General features: G+C 35.2%; 1 protein-coding gene across 8 annotated transcripts in view; it reads right to left on the bottom strand.

The window, feature by feature from the left end:
- ANKS1B (ankyrin repeat and sterile alpha motif domain containing 1B) overlaps positions 1-24,350 on the bottom strand; it is a gene marked incomplete at both ends in the record, with an annotated part of 1,119,409 nt that overhangs the window by 619,898 nt on the left and 475,161 nt on the right. For all 8 annotated transcript variants that reach the window (XM_080705700.1, XM_080705710.1, XM_080705709.1 and 5 more), the window contains one exon: positions 2,248-2,428. In XM_080705700.1, the coding sequence (XP_080561826.1) occupies positions 2,248-2,428 (181 nt within the window). The remainder of the gene's footprint in view (positions 1-2,247; positions 2,429-24,350) is intronic.

Genomic DNA, 24,350 nt, shown 5'->3' with positions numbered 1-24,350 from the left:
CCTACTAATAGTCATTACTATTTATTGAGCACTATGTGCCAGATACTATGCTAATCACTTTACATGCATTATCACACTTCAGGATAAATTAATCTAATTAATTCATGTTTAGTCTAATTCTATAGAAAAGAAAACAGGGAATTGAAGGTTTAAGTCTCATAGCTAGGAGAGAGAGTCAGTCTTGTTTTTGTTTTTGGTGATTCAGAAAATTAAACCCTAAGGCATCCTACCTTCAAACTGTACCCTGAGCCCTATTTTATTTTTTATCTTGAAACAGGGTCTTGCTAGGTTGCTGAGAGTCTTATTAAGTTACTGAGGCTGTCCATAAATTTGCAATCCTTCTATCTCTGCCTCCCAAGCATTGAGATTACAGGCATGTAATCTCACCACACCCAGCAAGATTCAGTCTTATAATTAGTAATCAAACAGTCTAACTTTATTTAACTTTAGTGTTTACAATGTTCCAGAAACCCATCTCTTCTAGTTTACATTTGAGAAAGAAAAAACAATAAATAAGTAAACAGGTGGTCAATATCATTTTAAATAGTAAATAAAGCCATGGAAAAAGAAAAACAGCAAGAATTCATGAACGTGACTACAGCAACATAAAAAAATGGTTAAGAACATTAGCTCTAGCACCAAGTTTGAATGCCAGCTTGGCCTTTGGGGCTGTCATTTAGTTATTTATCCTCTTTGTTCCTATAGTTCCTTGTCTGAAGATAATTTGTATGACAGTTATGAGGTTTAAATGAGCTAATTTACATGAAATGCCTAAAATAATGTCTGACATATAGTGCTATTATAGTATCTGCTTACTATTATTATTATTTTTGCTTCTTTATTATTTTAACCATTACCATATTGAGATCTTCTACTTGAAATAGAGTAACCTGGGAAGCCTCTACAAAAAGTTCACTGGAGCCAAAACCTAAATGACACCCAGACACGTGAAAATTTAAAGACAGAGATTGCAGGCAGAAGGAACCAAAGTGCAAAATTTCTAGCAAAGAAGGCCAGTGTGGGCCAGGACGAGTATGCTAAAGGCGAGTTGAAGGAAGGAGCTAGGCAGAAACCACATTCAAGGTTTCGATGACCATGATAAGGAGTTGGATTTTATTCCAAGCATGGTAAGAAGCCTTGGTTGTATTTTAACCATGATAATGATGTGCTTTGATTTACATTTTACAAATATTACTTTGGCTGCAATGAAAGTAATGTTTGTAAAATGTAAATCAAAGCACATCATTATCGTGGCTGCAATGAAAGGCTGGATTATAGTTTCCATTAAATATCAATTCTACCACTTCCACTAGACATTATTTTTAAAATCATGTTTTTTTCCCCATGGGTAAAATAATTAAAATAATTATTTGGACATATTTTAGGAATGTATGCATTAGTGTTTTGAAAAGTAAAGTCAGATTAAAGGACTTAAATGCATACATGTACACACACACACACACACACACACACACACACACACACACACAGAGTTTGAACAAAGATGGCATGGAATGCCCATACGAACCATACTTTTTAATTCTAAGATCCATATTAATCACATCTACTGGATTTAAAAGTCATATCTTCCTGAAGGAAAGTAATTTGAATAATTTACTTACTGTAAACTAGACAGAAAGGGAAGAGATTCTTTGGGCCCCACTTATATTTCCATCTCATGACCTTACCAATTAGTTATTTTCTCCTTTCTCCCCAAAGAAAGGAAATATTGTAAACATGAATGGATTAAATCAGACATGTTTTACTGGTGAGTGTTGTTACTTTCTCTAATCTTCCCCATGTCCCCACACCTCTCCTTTCCAAGTTCATCTTGGTTTAAGCAGGTTAAAAGCGCACTGTGGGCCACATTGTTCAACCCAGTCTTATCAAATATGATTGATATAGATTCTCTAGCCTCAAAGCATCTATTGTCAAAGACATACTTTAGTTGGTACCACTGTGTGGAGAGGGGTAAATGGCAGTGGAAGATGAGAATTTCTAGGTCCTCGGCTATTTTACTGCCATAAGAATACTAAGCAGTAATTTTTAATATTTAGCACACGAAAGACTTAACAAGATATTAAAAAAATATTATGTCCACACTCTGACAAAAATCTTAGAGCCCTACATCGCCACACATGTATGTGGACGAAAATACAATTTGTACGAAGAATGCTCTTAATTCCCCTCAAAGATTTAATCTTAAAAGCTTAAAAACATAGAAGACGCATAAAGCCAACTGCTTACCTGTGTGATCAGCTTCCTCTTTCTTGACTTCTGTGGTTCCCACACAAGAGGTGGCTGGACTAGCAGGAGGGCTGGAAGTAAAGCTAGTACACCCTGTGGCTGTGCTGATTTCAAAATACTCCTGGTTGTGATTCATTCGATGAAAATCCAAGGAAGACACAATAGATGTCCGTTGTTTAGGCTAAAATAAATGGGTGTGACAAAAGTATTAGTATAATTATCTTTAGCTCTGTCTCTCTCTATTCATTTAATCTAGGTGATGATGTTTTTGTTTAAGCTACTTGTGTCCTATACCTAAAAATATAATTGTGGCTTACAAAGAAATGCTAAACAATTGTTTGGTGAGTTATATAATGAAAATGTTATTGCAAATGAAAAATACAATGACATAGTTGATATAATCATTTAACTTTTATTTTCTTTTATTGCCCCGTAAGATGATAAAGATATAGTGCACAGCATTTCTCTTAATGATCAGTTTTGGAAACCTGTAACTTTAAGTCACTTTTCATTCAACTAACATTTATTAAACATCTGGCATTTGCTAGACCCTGAGGATACAGAATCTAATAATAAAAGGTTCCTTACAACATTGAGGTATAATTAAGGCTGTTCCATTTTCTCATTCTTTATATAGTCCAAGGAATTGGTGGCATTAGGTATTGTCCCCAAATACCATATGCTGAAATTTAATCATCAGAATTAAGTAAAGTTATAGAGAACATTTTCCAAGATCTAAGAATCTACTTGGTATTTGTAGTGAACTTTCATTTTCTTTTTTTAAGGATTTTAATTAATCCCTAAATAGCAAGAAAAGTCAATTTGAACATAAAGTTAAAATCATGAAGTAATAGCAGATATAATCTATACCCTTTGTCAGTTACAGAGTATTCCCTGTAGCAGTTTCTGTATTTTCCCCATACTTTTAATTATATTCACTTTTTGTTTGCCTACCCAGCTTCTTACACTGTCCTTGGGGGGAGGGTACTTTTTTGGCTCTCAAATTTGTGTACATTTCCCAAGAATCAACAAAGTTTTACTTTTTGTTCTTTTTACTACACACACATACACACACAGACACACGTATCTGTGTGTATGTGTACGTGTGTAGGGGGGGATATTGGGGACTGAACCAAAAAGCATTCTACTTCTGAGATATACTTGCAGCTCTATTTTTTTAAAACACGTTCTCACTAAGTTGCAGATGGCCTCACTAAGTTGCCGAGGCCGCCCAAAAACTTGTGACCCTCCCATCTCAGCCTTCCAAGTACTGGGATTATAAGCATGCATCACCATGCCTGGTTTATATTAGGAAAATATTAATAATTTCTCCCAGTAATTACAGGAGATTAAGTGTATGCTTTGTACAACAAATCGTATTATACGTAATTTTCTCAAAGCACAATAAGCTTTAGGTTTGCTGACGTTTTCATTGCCTTCAAATATTTTTTTTACTTTTATCATTGTATGCCATCGATTGTCTTTCTATAAGATCTTCAAATACCCTGTCTCTTCCAGGTCATCGTGTTTTTTTCAAGTAGATATTGTTTAGTCTATAATCTAAATCATATGAAAAATATCTATATTTCATGGAATTTTAAAATATGAGGCATGAAATTATCACAATATGCTTTATAAACATTTATTATTGCAGTATTTGTACCAAAGAGATTAAAAGGCATAAATATTACACTACAAGAAATTTATCACAAATCAACTCACTAACAGAATTCAAATTAGTCCCCACAAGTTCCAGTTGTGTTTAAATATAAAACTTCAAAATTTAGTGTCAGGCTTAGTTTCTCATGAAATGAATGTCCTTGAGGCCACTGAATCTCAATTTCATATTCAATGTTCTTTCCCTAGACTCTGTAAGAGCAACTAAAGAGGCACGAACCATGACACTGGCTGTAACAGAAACAGAGGTGCCTCCAATGCTCTACATTTTATTTTGTTGTGGTTTGTTTTACTTTATATATAAACAATGGACCACTTTTCTATAATGTTCTCTCTCATAAGTTTTATAAAGTCCAGCCAACTGATGTATAAAATCGTCTTCTTTCTAAATGTTTCTGAAATACATGATTATAAACCCTGACCACCCACACTTTTAATTGCATTAAAACACAATTCATAACACAATCATGAAGACAAATAAGCTATTTTTGCTGCATTAATTTACTCTAGTATTCCTGAGGGCACATTAAATTGTAGAGGCCAGTGCATGGTAAACAATTCAACAGGAATAAAAAAGTAAGACATCGCATCTGTTCTCTGGGTGATTACAAGGTTAAAGTGGGAGAAGAGATGGGGCTTAAGGGGAAAGACATGCAATTATGCTTCGATATAGGTATACAGCACTGTGACAAGAGCTTCAATTTGCGGAGATTGAAATGTGTGGAGCTGAAGTTAAACAGATACTGGAATGGCTGTGAAGGACTCAGGGCCCACTGTGTGGAGTTGTGGATATCAGGGCAACACGAAAAGGTGAGACCTCTTATTCCAAAAACAGGGGAAAAAATACATAAGCACATCTTTTTTTGTGGGAATAGCTTTATTTTTTAATTTTTATTTATTTTTATGTGAAATGTATTGAAAATGGCATACATTCAGACTATGCTTGGTGCCCTCTTTCCCCCCACTTCCCCTCCCCCACAACAATGACTGTCCAGGTTGACCATGCTATATTCATACTTTTACACATATTCGAATGTAGCTCCTCCATTAATCAACCTCAGCCTTCTTCCTCTCCTTCCATTCTAGCTTTGCTGAGGTTTCCCTCCATTATCTGGAGTCCCTCTGGTATTCATAATAGTCATAATAGTCCCTAGTTTGGGCATATTAGAGAAAACATATGTCCCTTCTCTTTCTATACTTGGCTGATCTCACTTGACATAATGTTTTCCAGATATTTCCACCTTCTTGCGTATGACATGATTCTGTTCTGGCTGAGTAGAATTCCATTGTGTATATTTCCCATAATTTTGCAGTGTATTCATCTGTTGATGGAGACCTAGGCTGGTTCCATATTTGGGCTCTTTTACACTGTTGGTGGGAGTGCAAACTAATTCAGCCGTTGTGGAGATTTCTTAGAAAACTGGGAATAGATCCACCATATGATCCAGCTATACCACTCCTGGGTATTTGTCTAAAGAGGTTGAAATTAGAGAACTACAGTAACATGTGCATACCCATGTTCATGGCAGCACAATTCGTAATAAGAACATCTTTTTTCATGATTCCTTTCCAGATCTGCCATGGTGTTTTTCTATTTGCTACTTAATTCATTGCTCTGTTGGGCATGAGGAAGCTAATGAACCGGGGTAGACTCTCATAGGCACATCGGGAATCTACCCTGCAATGCAGTGAGTGCACCAACTTCAGCCCTTCTCACACTCCGGCTCACTGCCTGTCAACACTTGCTAAGTTGGTGGGGGAGGGGGAGGAGTGGACACCTGGGCTCCAGGAGTCCTTGGCCAACAATCCCAGCCAGTTAGGTGGGGATAGGCAGGAGGCAAGATAACAGACAAGTGACTGAGAAGGCACATGCTCCATTACTTCACAGACCTCCCTTAAAAACACAGAGTCAGAAATAAAAGCATTAAAACCTTTAGAGCCTTTGATCTAAAAGATCACTAAACCCAAGCAGAGGGCCTTGTTGAATGCAGGTCCAGTGAGACCCCTCTGGTTCCACACCCATGAAGCCAGCCCCATCTTAGGGACTGCTTTCAAGGACCAAGGTGTGAATTCACTAGTTACATAAAGGATGGTATGCATTTCTTACACTTACTGTGAATCTTCTTTGTCAATGAGAACCTATTAAGACAGGCATATTTTTGTCCTATATAAAGATGTGAGAGATATTCTGATGCAACATTAGGAACTTCATGGGATTATGGAAACCCACATAGATATGAACCAATAAAATGAAAACGTATAATTCCTGACAAATGTAGGTAAAATGTAGAACAAATGTAGGTAAAATGTAGAACAAATGTAGGTAAAAGGATATTTCTTTCCAAATTGTCCCTCTTGTAAGTTTCGAATAATCATGTCATGTTTCATCCTCTGTTGTTTCTAAATTATTTAAACTACTGGACATTTTAAAAAATCCACTTACTTGAAGTGTTTTTGAAACAATTCAAAAATCACTTAATTTAATTACAACATCTAAGAAAATGTCAAACAGGACTAGAGGGATATACTACTGTCAGTACAAAGAAAAATTGGTTCTAGTAAGTCAATCGTGATATTAGCCAGGCAAAACAAAGGCTCAAAATGAGTTCTTAGAGAAGACAACTGATATCAGAAAATTAGTTGTGACATTAATAGAAATATGTGGGAAGCCAGGCATGGTGGTGCATGCTTGTAATCCCAGCACTCGGGAGTGAGACCAGAGGATCGTGGTTCATGGACAGCCTCAGCTACTTAGTGAGGCCCTCTACAACTTAGTGAGACCCTTTTCAAAATAAAGAATAAAAATAAATAAGGCAGGAGTGTAGCTCAAAATTTGAATGCCCCTGGATTTCATCCCCAAACCTGCGAAAGAAAGAAAGAAAGAAAGAAAGAAAGAAAGAAAGAAAGAAAGAAAGAAAGAAAGAAAGAAAGAAGTGGAGAAGACAAATTGAGACACTTGCTCATTGACACATTGTATCAATATAGTAAATTAAGTGCTATCCTAAATACTTTCTTTTGTTAAAAGGGAATGAGTGGGTTAGAACTTAAATCAATCTGGGATATTTTGTGTATATGATGTATGTTAAAAGATTGAATTCTTTTTCACAAAAATGGTAACCTACTCTCCCAATACATCATCTATCCACTGAGTTGAAATGTTACCTTCACCATAAGTTGAATTTCTAAATGTAGATGGAACTTGTATTTTTGTAGTCATTTATATTCCCACTGAACTATTTGCCTTTTCTTGTGCTAGCCCCACACTTTTCTAATTAATACAGGAGCTTCTCCTACCTACTTCTAGAGCTCCGGGTAAGTAGATGTCAGGTCTCTGGTATTTCTTGCTTTATCCTCTGGGAGTATTCTACAGTTGAGTGTACTATAGCACTTCCATTGATTTGTTCAATGAATACATGTCTTGACAATGTGTCAAACACTCTTGTAGGCTCTGGGTATACATCAGAAAACCACAGAACGTTTAGGTATTTTATGACAATAGCTGGTGTGATGGTCCTAATTTTAAGATCAAAAATTGTTTTCTCCAATTTCTCCAATTTTAAAATACCCTACATGTACCAGTATTGGGAATGGCCTAGGAAGATTTGAGAAAGCTCTGATTATTAATAAATATATTTCAAAAATCATTTCGTAGAAGAAAAGGGCAGACCTGGGGAAGGACTTGGTTTCTGCCAAGAAGCAGGCAACTATTGTAACGTAAATTAACCTACCTAAAGGTAATTAATAACTGGAAAGAAAATGGGAGCTAGAACTTCCTCATTCTAAAGATAGGTTTACATAATAATTGGAATCTAGTTTGTATAGGAGGAGGGCATCTACCTTCAAGGAGAAACCTGGGCTTAGATCAAAGTTCGGCCGGAAAATCAAGGGAGGGACTTTATCTATGTCAGAGTTAAGTAGGAAAAAGCAAGATGGAGGATGTCGTGTCTATAAAAAGGCTGTTCCAGGTTTTGTATTTCAGTGATTTCATTCAAATCATCACCCCCATGCCACTCCTGAATGGCACGGGGCTGTAACTGTCTTCTGTATTCCCCCCCCCTCTGGGCTACACTCAGACTATATATATATATATATATATATATATATATATATATATATATGTGTGTGTGTGTGTGTGTGTGTGTGTGTGTGTGTGTGTGTATATATATATATATATATATATATATATATATATAATTTTTTTTTTTGAAAACAGGGTTTCTTAAGCCAGCCAGGCTGGCTTCGAACCAGCGTGATCCTCCTGTCTCCGCCTCCCAAGCACGGGGATTACAAGCGTGCGCCACCACGCCCGGCTCTTCTGTATTTCTATCTTTTTAATAAACTCCTTTAAATCTTCAGCAAGAGTCTAGGCTATTGCATATTTATCCTTAGCTCAGGACAAGAACCCGTGGGGTTTTTTGAGGGTCATTGTTTGCGGGGGTCTAACGAAGGTCCCCGGGGACTGTTCCCCTCAACGGTAACCTGCACCCCCAAAAGTTAACATTCATCTTTCACGGTAACATCTTAAACTGTAACAGTAAATTTTATGAGTTTAATAACTTCCAACATTTCTGAAGAAACAGATTAGAATTCTTTCTGGGTACTGTGTTTTCTCAGGGATTTTCTTTGCTCATTGAGCTGGATTTCTCTTTGGTTTTTAATTTTCTTCACACGTTTGGTTCACAGACTACCTGGGGCACTGCCCCATTTCCTCCTCCTGCTCTAGTTCTCACATCCGGAGCTTCACAGACTCAAACAGCTATTATCAGGTGGTCAAAGCACAAAGCCAGTTGCTCCATGTCTAAGGTGTGAGGTTCCTCAGTGGCTCTGGCAGCTCCTTGCTGGCTTTGATAGCCAAGGCCTGTGGCTTCCACGTGCGGTTGTTTACAGGGCTTGAGTAAGAATCTCAGGTCTGTTCATTGTTCCAGTGAGGTTTTCCCCTCACCCACCTGTGCTTCTCTGGTTTTGTCTAAAACAATATTTGCTTTTATTTTTCAGGATTTCCCACTCCTTGTTTTTCTTTCATTTTGTTTGTTGTTTGTCTGTGTTACTAGAAACTAAATCCAGGGGCATTTTACCTCTGAGCTACACCCCAAGCCCTTTTTATTTATATATATATTTTAAACAGGATCTCACTAAGTTACTAAATTGCAGAATGCCTCACTCAGTTCTGAGGCTGGCCACAAACCCGTGTTCTTCCTGTCTGAGCCTCCTAAGTACAGGGATTAAAGGTGTGCATCAAGCCCAGATCACTTTCTATTTTTCATCAGTGCTAAAGATTTATTCTTAATTTTTTGTTTATCATTTTTATTGCATGCAAGGAGGAAGAAAACATAATCATTTGCAATATGTTCACCATTTTGAGTAATAATCTTCATATATCTCTGTCTTGATCCTATCTCTTCACTTACTTTTACAGTTCTGAGTATTGAATCTAGGACCTTACACTTACCAACTACATCCCCAGCCCTGCCTTGATCATCTGGAGAACAGTGTGTAGAAGGGATTCGAGGAAGTTGAAACAATTAAGAGAAGGCAGATATTAGGACAAATGTCATGAAAACTTAAAACAATTTTTATTTTCTTTCTTTTTCATAGGAGGAAAAATTGTAAGTAGAGTTAGGGTTGTATTGTCATGAGTGTGATGATAATATGAGCAGGATGCCCAAAGATGAGACAAAATAGGCAAAGTAGGCAAAATGCCATTCTTCTGCTCTATAGATTATGTCCAAACATAGATTTTAAAAATGTACAATCACCTCAAGTGAGTTAAAATGAATGTGACTGAACATTGAGTACTGAGAGGAGCGGACATTGTTTTCTTCATACTTGGGATTCGTTATCTGGTTTTAAGTCTGTATTGTTGGTATTAGAAATAGCTCTTACTCTGTCATTTGCAGGCTTGAGATGCAGACACAGTCTCATAGTTAGCAAATGGGAGAAGTAAAATTAAAACACAGGTCTATGGAATTTCTAATTAATACCCCCCCAAAACACACTTTAGGATACCACACTATGTACATGAAGCAGAAATAAGTCAACATAAAATTGCAGGTACCACCAAGAGACTAGTGGATCCTGAGTGTCTCATCTTAATAGCAATAGACAGTTTTCCTCTTCTTTAGTATACTGATGGCATTGTTTCAGAGGGTATTGAAATAAATGGATAGAAAATAAGGATAATTAAATTCTCATTCTGCTATGCATTAAATTCTTGTAGTCAACTAGGTATTTTATTAAGAAAGGGCATGTAAAATATTGATATCTCCTATTTTTATCTCCTTGTTTAATTTTTATAGAGATATTTTAAAGAGATGATTTTGTAATTATTAGTATATTCCTCATATTTAACATAGATAAGCGTGGATGTAGTTTTGTAAATGGAGAATGTATATGTTTCTTTTTATGAGTTAGCTTTTTTACACAAGTTATTCAAACTGCACTGGAAAGGCAACAAATAAGCATGAGAGGATAACCAACTTTTGGTTCTTATCCTAGTTTTATTCTATAAAAGTAGTTCTGGACTCCATGAAGATACTGAAGAAATGGAAAGCATTCTCAGGAGTCTCTTTTCATAGAAACTTCTCCTGGCATTCATTTAGTCTTAACTATCTTGCAAAACTTATTTTTTGAACTGAACATTTCAAATATTTATACATTAATAATTTAGAAAGGCTCATGACAGTTTTAAATATCTAAAATTAAAAATAAGTAAGACCATCTTTATTTCTCATTTTTAGATTCCTTTAAAAAATTAATCTTAAATCATTTGGTTCACTTTAAGAACAGCAGGAAGTAATTATGCAATGGATTATAGAAGATATGTTCTGAGCAGCCAAAATAAGAAGCACATATCATTGTGTGGGTGAAAGACTTTTTTACAAATAAATATGCATGTTGCTTTTTTGAAAAAGCAGCTTAATATTTTAATTAAAATATGTATTTTAAAGTACTGGAGATTCAGATGCAGTTGTGGAAAAGAGTACAGAAAGATCTCAATTCCTGCCTCTCTCCTCGCTTCCCCCATGGTAATATCTCAGCTGGTAATATCTCAGCATGGACAACATCACAGCTGGGGTCAAGAAATAGCACAAACCTCCTCACCAAAGGATTGATCCCAGGGCCCTTCCATAGCCCCGCACGCTTGTTTCCCTCCTGTCCCCACCTCCTCTCTAACTCCTGGCAACCATGAATCTGCTCTATATTTCTTTGGTTTTATCATATCAAAAAAGTTATATAAATAAAATCATATATTATGCAACCTTTCATGGTAGGCTTTTCTCACTCATCATTTTCTGGAGATTCATCCAACTTCTGGTATCAATAGCTTGCTCCTTTATATTGCTGGGTAGTATTCAATAGTGTGAATGCTTAACCATTCGCTCTTTGCATGATATCTGGGTTGTTTCTAGTTTGGGGCTGTTATGAATAATACTAGTATGAATATGTGTGTATAAGTTTTTGGGTAAATATATTTTCATTCAACTGGGACCAATTCCCAGAAGTGCAAATGCTGGGCGACTCGGGCAGTTAAATGTTTAATGTTTTAAGAAACTTCAAAACTGTTTTCCAGAATTACTTTACTATTCTACATTCCTACCACTAATGTTTTATCTTTTCTATAGTTTTTCCAGCATCTAATGCTGTCATTATTTTTTATATTGGCTATTCAGATAGGTGTGTAGTAATATTTCCACTTTCCTAATGGTTAACGATGCTGGGCATTATTCATGGCTTTGTCATCTGTTTATCCTCTGCAGTGAAACGCCCCCTCCTCTATGCTGTTTGAGTATTTTCTAACTGTATTGTTTGTTTTTATACTGTTTAGTTTTCAGGGCTTTTGATATGTTCTAGATAATAATTCTTTGTCAGATATAGTGTTTAAAAATATTTTCTTATATCTGTAACTTATCTTTTCATCCTAATAGGATTTCACAGAGCAAGAGATTTAATTTTGAAGAAGCACAGTGCATCAATTCTTCTTTACATAGGCCACATCTTTTTGGCATCAAATATGGTAATTGTGCAGCGCTCAATCTATTTTCTACAATTTTTATAGTTTTACATCTTATATTTAATTCTTTTATCCATTTTGAATTAATTTTCATGTAAGGTGGAGACTTAGGTAAAGTTTTGATTTTTGCCGATATATGTCCATTTGTTTCAGCACTGAGCTACCTCTCCTCCACTGAATTGTTTTTGCACCTTTTCAAAAATATCAGCTGAACATATTTATGTCAACCTATTTCTGGGCCATTTCTTCTGTTCTACTGATCTATATATCTATCACTTCACTAATAATACCACACATTCTTAAGCACTATAGCTACGAAATCAATAATAAAATAAAATAGAGAAATTTATTCCTCCCACCTTGTTTGTTTTGAAATTGTTTTATCCTAGTCCTCCTACATTTTTATATAAATATTAATATAATCTGGTTTGTATCTATATAAACTCTTCTATTCAGTCTTCTAAAACGTATATAGGTGTGTCTTTTGACATTTTTAGGCTTTATGTTTCTTTTTGCAGCACTGGGGATTGAACCCAGGGATATTCTCCCACCAAGATACACCCCCAGTCCTATTTTTATTCTTTATTTTTGAAACAGGGTCTCACTAATTTGTGGAGGGCCTCACCACATAGCTGAGGCTGGCCGTAAACCTGCAATCCTCCTGTCTATCTCCCAAGAACTGGGATTACAAATGTGCACCATCATGCCTGCTTATGTTTTTTCTTTATTTCATCAATGTCCTGTATTTTTCAATATAAAAGCCCTATAAATAAAGAGGAGATCAACAAGGCACATAACTATCAAACTATTCTTAAAATCAAAAACATAGAAAAAAATTTCAAAGCAATAAAACATAATAAAACATGTTATATACAAGGGAATCTTAATACAACTATCAGCAGATTTCTCATCAGAAACCATGTAGACCAAAAAAGAGGGTGACAATATATTCATTTATTTATTTATTTATTTATTTATTTATTTATTTATTTATTTATTTGCAGGCATGGGGATGGAACCTGGGAGCATTTGACCTCCGAGGTATACTCCCTGTCCTAGCTATTTTATTCTTTAATTTGAAACTGGGTCTCACTAAGTTGCGGAGGGCCTCACTAAGTAGCTGAGGCTGTCCGTGAACCACGATCCTCCGGTCTCAGCTTCCTGAATGCTGAGATTATAAGCGTGCACCATCACGCCCGGCTCTATATTCACTTTTATTGGTGCATGTTATACTGGATTTCAGTGAGGCATATTAATACATGCACATGACATACTTTCATCTATTTTATCTCTTTTTTCTAACCTCAATTTTACCATAGTACAAATCATCCACTGTATGTGTTTAGCAACTTTGTCAAGAATTAGATGACTATAGATACCAGCTGTATGATTAGAGTTGCTTCCTCTGCTTTTTCCCTCTCCTTTGTCCCAATCCTCTTCCTCTCTACTAGTGATCTGTATCCTACTTTCATAAGATCCCTTTTTATCTCTCTAGTTTCTACATACGAGAGATAACATATGGCACTTGTCTTTCTGAGTCTGGTTTATTTTACTTAACATGATGCTTTCTGGTCCCATCCATTTTCCTGCAAATGACAAAATTTCTTTCTTCTTTATGGCTAAGTAAAACTTTATTGTGGTGTGTGTGTGTGTGTGTGTGTGTGTGTGTGTGTGTGTGTTTCTTATCAACTGTTAATGGATACCAAGGCAGATTCCATAACTTGATTAGTATAAATTGTGCTGAAATAAATATGGGTTTGCATTTATCTCTAAAGTGTGCTGGCTTTAATTCTTCTGGATAAATACTGAGGGGTGGGATAGCTAGATCATGTGGTAGTTCTATATTTAAGTTGTTGAGGGACTTCCACACTAATTTCCAAAGGGACTGTCCTAATGTACATTCTTGTCTCTTGTACTCTTATGAGTTCATCCCCCTCCATATCCTTCACAGCATTTAATGCTGTCTGTATTCTTAGTTACCCCAATTCTGACTGGAGTGCTATGGCAGCTCAATATAGTTTTGATTTGCATTTCCCTCATGGCTAAAGATATTAAACACTTTTTTAATATAATTGTTAGCCATCTGAACTTCTTCTTTTAAGAAGTATATATTTAGTTCATCTGACAATTTATTGAATGGATATGTGTTTTTGTTTTTGTTTAGTTTCATGTTCTTTGTTTTTTGGGGTTTTTTTTTTTGGTATTGAGTTTTTTGAGTTCTTTAAATATCCTGGATATTAATGCTCTATTGGAAGAGTAGCTGGCAAAAAAATCTTTCACATTCTATAGTTCACACTGTTGGTTGTTTTCTTTGCTGTACAGAAGATTTTTTTTCTGGTACTGAGGACTGAACCCATGGTGCTCTACCACTAAGCTATATGCTCAGTTCTCTTTCATTTTCATTTCAAGACAAGGTCTCCTTGAGTTGCCTAAGCTGGCCTTAAACTTGTGATCCTCCTGACTCAATTTCCTGAAAAACTCGTATCATAAATGTGTGCCACTACATCCAGCTCAGAAGCTTTTTCATTTGATTCCATTTTATATGTCAAGTCTTGGTATTACTTCTTGAGTTGAAATAGTAACTCCAGTGTAGGCATCCTATTCAGTAAGTCATTGCCCGTGCTTCTATGTTGGAGTGTTTCCCCTATGTTTTCTACTAGCACTTGCAAAGTTTCATTTTTTTATTTGTTTTGTTTGTGTGGTACTAGGGATTGAACCCAGGGACATTCTACCTGTGAACTACACCCACAGCCCTATTTTATTTTTATTTTAAAACAGGGTCTCACTAAGTTGTGGAGGGCCTCACTAAGTTGCTGCGGGTTGACCAAGAATTTCCAATCTTCCTATCTCAGCCTCCCAAGTACTGGGATTACAAGTACATGCCACCATGCCCAGTGTAAAGTTTCTGTTCTCATACCTAGGCTTTTTTAAAATCCATTTTGAGTTAATTTTTTTGCAGGGTGAGAGAAAGGGATCTAGTTTAATTCTTCTACCTATGTATATACAATTTTTCCAGTAGCATTAATTAAAGTGGTTGTCTTTTCTCCTTTGTATGTTTTTGACAACATTGTCAAGACTCAGATGACTATAGTATGGCTCTGTGTCTTCTATTCTATTCCATTGGTCTATGTATCTGTCTTTATCCAGTACCATGCTGTTTTTGTTCCCATGATTCTATAGTATAATTAGAAATTAGATATCGTGATGCTTTCAGCATTGTCCTTTTTACTCAGGATTGCTTTGGCTATTCTTATTCTTTTGATCTTCCTTATAAATTTTAGGATTGCTTTTCTAGTTCTGATGGAAATGTCATTAGTATTTTGATGGGGACTACATTGAATCTGTATCTTGCTTTGGTAACATGACCATTTTAACAATATTAATTCAGCCTACTGGTGAAAATGGGAGGTATATCTTCTAGTGTCTTCTTCAATTTATTTTCAAAATGTTCTATACATTTCCTTGTAGTGGTTTTTTGCATCCTTCATTAGATATATTTCTAGGATTTTTTCTGAAGCTACTGTGAATGGAATTATTTTTCTGATTTCTTTCTCATTGGGTCCATTATTGGTCTATATAAAAGCTGTTCTTTATTGTATATTGATTTTATATCCTGCTACATTGCTGAAATTGTTCATAAGATGTAGAAGTCTTTTGACAGAGCCTTTAGAATCATCTAAGTATAGGATTATATCATTTGCAAATAGGGATAATTTCCTATTTGTGTCCCTTTTAATTTTTCCTTTTGACTAACTATACTGACTAAAATTTCAAGCACTGTATTGAATTGGAGTGGTAACAGTAAACATCGCTGTTCTGAGTACTATAGAAAATGCTTTCAGTTTTCCCTATTCAGTATGATGTTGTCTGTGGGTTTGTCATATATAGCCTTTGTTATGTAGCAGTAAGTTGCTTCTATCCTTAGTTTCAACAGGGGTTGTATGATGAATGGGGAGATGAATTTTGCCAAAGGCTTTTCTTGCACCTACTGAGACAATGGGCTTTTTGTACTTGATTCTATTAATGTGCTGTATTACATTTATTGTTTGTGAATGTTGAACCATTCCTGATATGAAACCAACTTGATAATGATGTATGATATTTTGAATGAGCTACTGAATTTTATTTGCAAGTATTTTACTAAAGATCTTTGCATCTATGTTTATCAAGCATATTGGTATGTAAATTTTTTCTTGTGATACCGAGGATTGAACCTAGGGGAATTTGGCCTCTGAGCTATACCCCTGGCCTTATTTTATTTTTATTTTGAAAGAGGATCTCACTAAGTGGCAGAGGACCTCATTAAATTGCTGAAGCTGGATCACAAACCTGCGATTCGCCTATCTCAGCTTCCTAAGTACTGGGATTACAGGTGTGGACCACCACGTTCCACTGGTCTGTACTTTTATTTCCTTGATAAGTCCTTATCTGATTTTGGTATTAGGATAATAGTGGATTTTTATTTTTTTGGTAGTACTGGGGTTCCTGGAAGCCCTTCTACCTCCGGGCTACACTCCCAGACCTATTTTTACATTTTTATTTGGAAACAGGGTCTCCTAAACCAGCGTGCGTGGCTGGCTTCGAACCTGCGCGATCCTCCTGTCTCTGCCTCCCAAGCGCGGGGATTACAAGCGTGTGCCACCACGCCCGGCCTAATAGTGGATTTTTAGAATTAGTTTGGAAGGATTTCTTCCTTTTCTGTTTCATGGAATCATTTAAGAGAATTGGTCTTTGTTCTTTATATATCTAGTAAAAGTTTGCTATGAGTTAAACTGGTCATAAGCTCTTCTTTGTTGAGAGGCTTTTTATTACTCTTTTCATCTCACTGCTCATTGCCAGTCTATGTAGGTTTTATATATTTTCTTGGTTCCATTTTGGTAGGTTATATGTGTCTTGAAATTTATCCACAATTTCTAGATGTTTCTGATTTATTGTAACATGAGCTTTCAAAATAGTTACTATTTCAAAACAGTCCTTCATTTCAGTGGCTTCTTTTGTAATAGTCCCCCATTCATATCTAATTTTATAAACTTAGGTCTTCACTCTCTTTTCTTTTAGCTAATTTGGCTATAGGTTTATCAATCTTGTTTATCTGTTCAAAGAACCAACTGTTTACTTCATGGATGCCTTGTGATTTTTTCCTTTATTCCATTAACTTAAGCTTTGATCTTTAATGTTTTTCCTTCTACTGGTTTTGGGATTGGTTTATTTGTTTTAATGCCTTGAGATACATCATCGGCTTATGTATTGGGGATCTTTTTGTTTTCTTATATAGGTACATAGCTAACTTTTGTCTTAAAACTGACTTTAACTTATTGTATACATTCTTATAGGTTGTATTTTTATTCTCATTTAATTTTGAGAATTTTTAAGTTTCTCCTCTTATTTCTTTGATGACCCATTCACCATCCAAAAGTATATTCTTCAAAACCCATATGTTTGTAAAGTTTTTATAGTTTCTCTTGCTGTTGATTTCTAATTTCACCAGCATGATCAATAACTATAATATACCACATTTCATTTTTATGACTTTGCTGTACTCACTTATCACTGCAGAGGTTTTTGTAGAGTCTGTGGCATTTTCTACAAATACAATGGTGTCATCTGAAAATAGGAACAATTGCATATCTTCCTTCCAATCCATTTGCTTTTAATTTTTTAATGTCTTCCTTTATTGCACAGGCTAAGACTTCTAGCACATGTTAAATAACAGTAGTAAGGAGAATAGACATCCACTTGCCTAATATTAGAAGTAACTAATAAGTATGATGTTGATGGTAATTTTAAAATAGAAGTTCTCTAAAAAATTGAAAAAGTTTCTCTTTGTTTCTGTTCTTGTAAGAGTTTTTAAAGACATGAATGGAACCTGGGCGTGATGGTACATGCCTGTAATCCCAGCATTCAGGAGTCTGAGACTGGAGGATCGTAGTTTGAGGACAGTCTCAGTCTCAGTTACTTAGCGAGGCCCTTCGCAACTCAGTGAGACCCTGTTTCAAAATAAAGATTAAAAAATAGGGCTGGGGGTGTAGCTCAGAGGTAGAATGCCCCTGGGTTCCATCCTCAGTACCAAAAAAAAAAAAAAAAAAAAAAAAAAACATGAACAGGTGCTGAATTTTATTGAATGCTTTCTTTACACCAATTACATGATTGTGTGTATTTTCTTTTTCATTAACCTTCAAATATTGAACTAGTTTTATATTCCTGGAATAAATATTACTTGATGGCATATAGTTGTTCTTTATATGTTGTATAATCCGATTTACTAATATTTTGTTTAGGAATTTTTAGTTTATATTCATGAGAAGAGATATTGGCTGTCCCTGTACTATCTACACTGAGATACCATCTCAGCCCAATTAGAATAGCAGATATCAAGAAGTCAAACAATAATAAGTACTGGTGAGGATATGGGGAACTAGCACTCTAATACGCCGTTGATGGGACTGCAAATAGTGCAGCCATTATGGAGATCAGTGTGGAGATTCCTCAGAAAACTGGAAATGGATCCACCATATGATCCATCTGTACCACTCCTAGGTATCTTTCCACAGGGACAGAAATCAGAATTGTAAAGTGATATACACATACTCATGTTTATAGCAGCATAATCTACAACAACCAAATTATGAAACCAACCTAGATGTCCATCTACAGATGAATTGATTACAAAATGATGGGGTATAGACACAATGGAATTCTACTCCGCAATAAAGAAGAACAAGACTAGGGCATTTGTAGAAAAATGGAGCGTCCTGGAGATCACTGAGATTAGCCAGTCTCTGAGAGAAAAGTAGTATGTTTTTTCTCAATGCAGAAGCTATGGAGGAATTGGGATATGGAACAGATTTTCAGTAATTGAGATGAAACCTTAGTGCAAGGAGAAAAGTGGTCCAGGAGGAGGGTGAGGGGAGGGAGAATTAAGAAAGAAAAGACATCCATTGATGTTATGTACATATGTGAGAATACTAATACCAATCACAGAATCAAGTATGGGGAAGGGGAGGGAGCGGGAAGAGAGTTGGGGGTGTGTGGAAGGAGCTTACCAAATGTCGTGTGCATGTATGTCACTCTCACTTTGAACTATATAATGATGTGAGACTACAATGTACCAATAATAAAGTATATAAAAATAAAAAATAAAAATGTTCTATTTCCTAAGAATAAGCTTACTACATCAGTAACTTACAAATGCTCTAAAAACAAACAAACAAAAGATAAATTGGGTAATAGGAACTATTACCTAGTAGTCCTTTTTTTTTTCTATCTTCAAGATAAAATTGCCTAGAATTGGTGTAAATTCTTCTATAAATATTTGTCATAATATTTTGGCCAGTGCAAGTGGGCTTAGACATTTCTTACTTGAAAGCTTTTAGATTATAAAACAAATTCCTCAATAGTTGTAGGACTATTAAATATTTCATATTATGTATATTGTGGTAGTTAAAGAAAACTTGGTCCATTTAAACTAAGCTGTCGAATTGATTATGTAAAGTGGCTTGTCATATATCTTTATTTTTGTTTTATTTTCTATGGGATCTGTACTGATATTTTCTATTTCATTCCTGGTATCAGTAATTTTTATCATTTTTTCAGTTTCAGTTTAAGAAGAGCAGAAAATAATTGTGTTATGATTTACAAATAATATTTCCTCAGCTGATATAAAGGGAAGCTAGATTATTGTGTACATAAAAGAAGAGGTTTACTAATAAAAGTGTGCATTGCTTTTTAACCTACTGGAAGTCTTTTTCCTTTCTAATTCTTAAGTGATTTTTGTAACAATAATACTTATTAAATAAATGTTTGTCATATATCTCACTTTTTATGTAAATTTCACAACTCTGACAAAGTAAGTATTTACCTCTAATTTTGCAGCTGGCAAAATTGAAACTTCTGGAAGGATACTCAGTACCTTTCAGTTTTGGAATAAGCTCTCTCAACACTTTTTTTTAAATGTGTGTTTGGTACTGGGGGTGGAACCCAGAGGCTTTTCTACCTCCCGACTATACTCCCAGCCCTATTTTATATTTTATTTGGAAACAGGGTCTCACAAAGTTGCCGACACCCTCACTCAGTAGCTGAGGCTGGCTTCGAACCTGTGGGATTCTCCTGTCTCAGCCTCCCAAGAGCAGGGCTTACAAGTGTGCGTCACCACGCCCAGCTCTCTCAATACTTTAAAGTCATGAATATACTTTACATTGCACCACACTGCCATTTCATTATAATTATCCAAAATAATATCCTGTACAGTAGAAATAAAAGGAATTTTCTGTTTTTTGTAAATAAGATGAAAGATAAAAAACAATATTTTCACTGGGTGCAATGGCACACATCTGTAACCCCAGTACTTAGGAGGCTGAGATAGGAGGAATGCAGGTTCAAGGATAGCCTCAGCAAGTAGTGAGACTCTAATTAATAGTGAGACCCTATTTCAAAAAATAATAAAAAAAAATAGGAATGGGATATAGCTTGGAGAGAGAATGTTCCCAGGTTCAATCCTCAGATTTACAAAAACTAGTACTTTTCCTTGGTGATTGCCATAAGAGTTATCACCATATAATAAATAAAATAGTAGATAGAAGAAATAAGTTAAGCATTAAATCAGGGTGCTCTAACAACTTAAGTACTTATATAGATAAGTTTAAGATGACATTGTATTTTAAGAATAAATACATAGAACTTCTATTGGAATAAACTATAATCAGTGCCATATAAATTTGTGCATAGGATGATAGAAATAATTTTAAATGAAAAATCCTGAAAAGAGATAAATACAAAGATATAACATGAATGTTAAAATAATTCATAAAGAGAATGATTAATTTCTAGAAAATCAAGAACGGACAGATATGATATCCAAATTTTGTTTGGATTCCTCTTTTTTAGTTTGTATATGGTACTGGGAATGGAACCCAGGGTCATTCTACTACTGAGTGAGACCCTCTAATGTTTTATTCTTTGTTTTTGAAACAAGGTCTCACTGAGTTGCAAAGGGCCTCCCTAAGTAGCTGAGGCTGTCCACAGACCACTATCCTCCTCAGTTAGCAAGCTGGACAAATAATCAGTATCCTAAATTCAAAGGATATACATATTTCCTACAAATTCCTCTATGGTTTTTGCTAATTCCTGTCAGTAAAATTATCGATACTTATTTGGAAGATGTAATGGGATTATGAGCACGATAAAATTGGATTAAAATTCTTCCGTATACTTTTATTAGTGCATTATAGTCTCACATTCAAATTCTAATGCTAGTGTTTACAGTTCAGTATTTGTATCACTAAAAAGTGGATATATAGAGCTGGGGATGGCGGCACACACTTGTAATCCCAGTACCTGGAAGGCTGAGAAAGGAGGATTGCAGGTTCACAGCCAGCCTCAGCAATTTAGTGAGGCCCTCCACAACTTGATGAGACCCTGTTTCTAAATTAAAGAATTAAATAGGTCTGAGGGTGTAAGAGGTAGAATGCCCCTGGGTTCCATCCTCAGTATCACAAAAAAAAAAACAAAAAAATGGGGATATAAAGCCATCTAATGAAATTGCTGTCTGGATTAATTGAGATGATATATATATATATATATATGAAGCAGTGGGAAAATATTGAAATTAAAGAATTGACATTTAGCATGAATGAGACCTCACTTTAAAAAGACACGAATGAGAACACAACACAGTCTTCCCTAAAAAACAGTAAAATCACCAACTTCAATGAAGATGACTCTGGCAGAACCAATTTGATACATTATAATTTACAAAGGTGAGGGCTAAAGACAGAATCAGTATGTTTGGAAGAAAATATAGCATGTGGACTTATTTTATCAGATTTATCTAATGCTTAGAAATTGCATTGGCTCCTTAAATAAAAACTACCAAAATGATTTATGCTGGAAATAAGTGGCAGAGACCCTGCTAGAGCCTCTCTAAACAGCCCACCTATCACTGATTGGAAGGAGTCAGAGCTCAGGGAAATGAGGAGCCATGGAGCTGGGGAGGAGGAAGAGGTATAATTCAATTTAGTTGCTTTTATGTGTGATTAAATTAATTTTCTAAAATTATATAGGATTTTTAATGTTTCCTCTTTCATTCACTAATTGAAAAAGGTAAATTAAAATTTTATTTTTATTTCAATTTTTATGTTAAAATATTGCTGCAATGAATATATATTTATAGATTTTTTCCTTTCTGAGAATTTCATTGGTACTGAGGAGAAATTGCTAGACTACAAATAGTAAAAAAAAAAAAAAAAAATCAAGCTTCTTGATCGACACTGTCAAGATTAGAACATTTCTACCATCAGTCTATGAGACTGCCAGTCTATGCCTATACCACAGACCCTTCACCAGGCATTCACTAAGCATAAGGATACACTTTCACTTAAAAAGATTTAGATACTTTTGGGGTTAAATGTTATAATTTTATTTTGGAATTTCCTTAATATTCAGTGTTGCTAAGCATTTCTCCTTTTGTCTATTAGATATAATTCTTGAATTCTCTATATTCTTTGCCTATATTTCCCATGATCGTGTTATTTTTTTATTATGGTCCTTTAAGAGCTCTTTGTATATTAAATAATAACAGTTTGATTGTTTATATTTATCATAAGTTTTTCTATCTCATGTGTTACTTGCTTCTATTTTAATTAGGATGTTTTTGATGAAGCATAGCTTGTAAATGGGCCATTTATCAAGGCTATTTATCCTTTCCCTTAGGATTAAATTGACAACTTTTATGTCAAGTAATAGTGCATCTAAGATTAAGTTTGCACTACTGACAGTCTATGTCTCTATCTAAATGTTTTGTAGCTGGGCATGGTGGTGCACGCTTGTAATCCCAGTATCTGGGAGGCTGAGACAGAAGTACTGGGTTTACGGCCAGCCTCAGCTAATTAGTGAGGCCATCTGCAACTTAGTGAGACCCTGTTTCAAGTAAATAATTAAAAATAGGACTGGTGGTATAGTCCAAAGTAGAATGCCCGTGGGTTCAATCTCCAGTATGGCAAAAAAAAAAAAAAAAAAAGGTTTGTTAGTTGATAGAAAAATGACTGCCAAGCTAATCATTCCTAACTGTTCTGACAGGAGAAAGAGGAGATGCTAAGATGTGAAGATAAGAAAATGTCTCTTCTAGAGTTGTTATTAACCACTGTCATTATTTTGTTAGAGTTACTGCATAATTTCTATTTAGGTAACTTATTTATTTATTTATTTATTTATTTATTTATTTATTTATTTATTATTTTTTGGTGGTACTGGGGTTCCTGGAAGCCCTTCTACCTCCAGGCTACACTTCCAGACCTATTTTTACATTTTTATTTGGAAACAGGGTCTCCTAAGCCAGCGCGCGCGGCTGGCTTCAAACCTGCACGATTCTCCTGTCTCTGCCTCCCAAGCGCGGGGATTACAAGCGTGCGCCACCACGCCCGGCTTAGGTAACTTATTTTAAATAGTCCTTGCGTTCATATATTTTCACTAACGTAATGAACCTATTAATTTATTTCACGTATAATTGTAATATTATGTCAATACACATCTGTGTCTTTGTAACATTATTTTATGGAATGCAGTCGAGGGTAAAAAACTGATTTAGAATATCTTTCTCATATCCATGCAATGAAAGAAAAATAATCTTAGTTAAGATAATATTATTTGATAGATGACTCAGTTCAATTACATATTTATGGCTTGCTATCTCATACCATTACTCTAAGAATTCATGCCAAATCGTGTCAGTTATTCTTATGCCCATAAAGCAAATATTTATTGTCAAGTTCTTTGGAAGGTGTCAAGAATTAAAAAACAGAAATTTTATATACTAGTAGAGGATTATTTGTAAGTTTTGCTCTTTATAAATAGTAGTATTATTAATGTTTTTAATAAAATTTTCACATCTTTTTGAAGCATAGATTCTTACAGTACTGGTATAAAAATATAGAGAAGTACATTCGTAATGCTAACCAAGCATCGCAGAAGAGTCAGAAACCCTTGTATATTATTATCTATAAGATAATTTTATATAGCCTAAACAGACCTTTGATTCTTGCTCCCTAGTCCCAACAACATGAAAGCAAAACAACCTAACAACAACACACAAAAAAAACTCATATATATTTTACCTTGATCTCACCATTTCATAAATGGCATCATGATTATCACAGTAACCTAAGCCAAATATATCTTTATATGCTTGATTCATAGACTATATCCCCTGAGTTCCATTCTACAATAAATATTGTGGGGTGTGTGTGTGTGTGTGTGTGTGTGTGTGTGTGTGTGTTTTACTGTGAACTGTACCCAGGGAACTTTATCCCTGAGCTACAGGCTTTATTATTTTTTATTAATAAATGGGGTCTTGCTACTACTGTCTTGTTACTTGCAATGTGCTAGCCTTGAACCTGTGATCCTCCTACCTTAGCCTTCCAAC

Source organism: Muscardinus avellanarius, assembly GCF_963383645.1.
Source record: "Muscardinus avellanarius genome assembly, chromosome: 11".
Classification (NCBI taxonomy): Eukaryota; Metazoa; Chordata; class Mammalia; order Rodentia; family Gliridae; genus Muscardinus; species Muscardinus avellanarius.
Note: the sequence above shows the minus strand (reverse complement) of the source record. Positions and strands in the feature narration are given on the sequence as shown.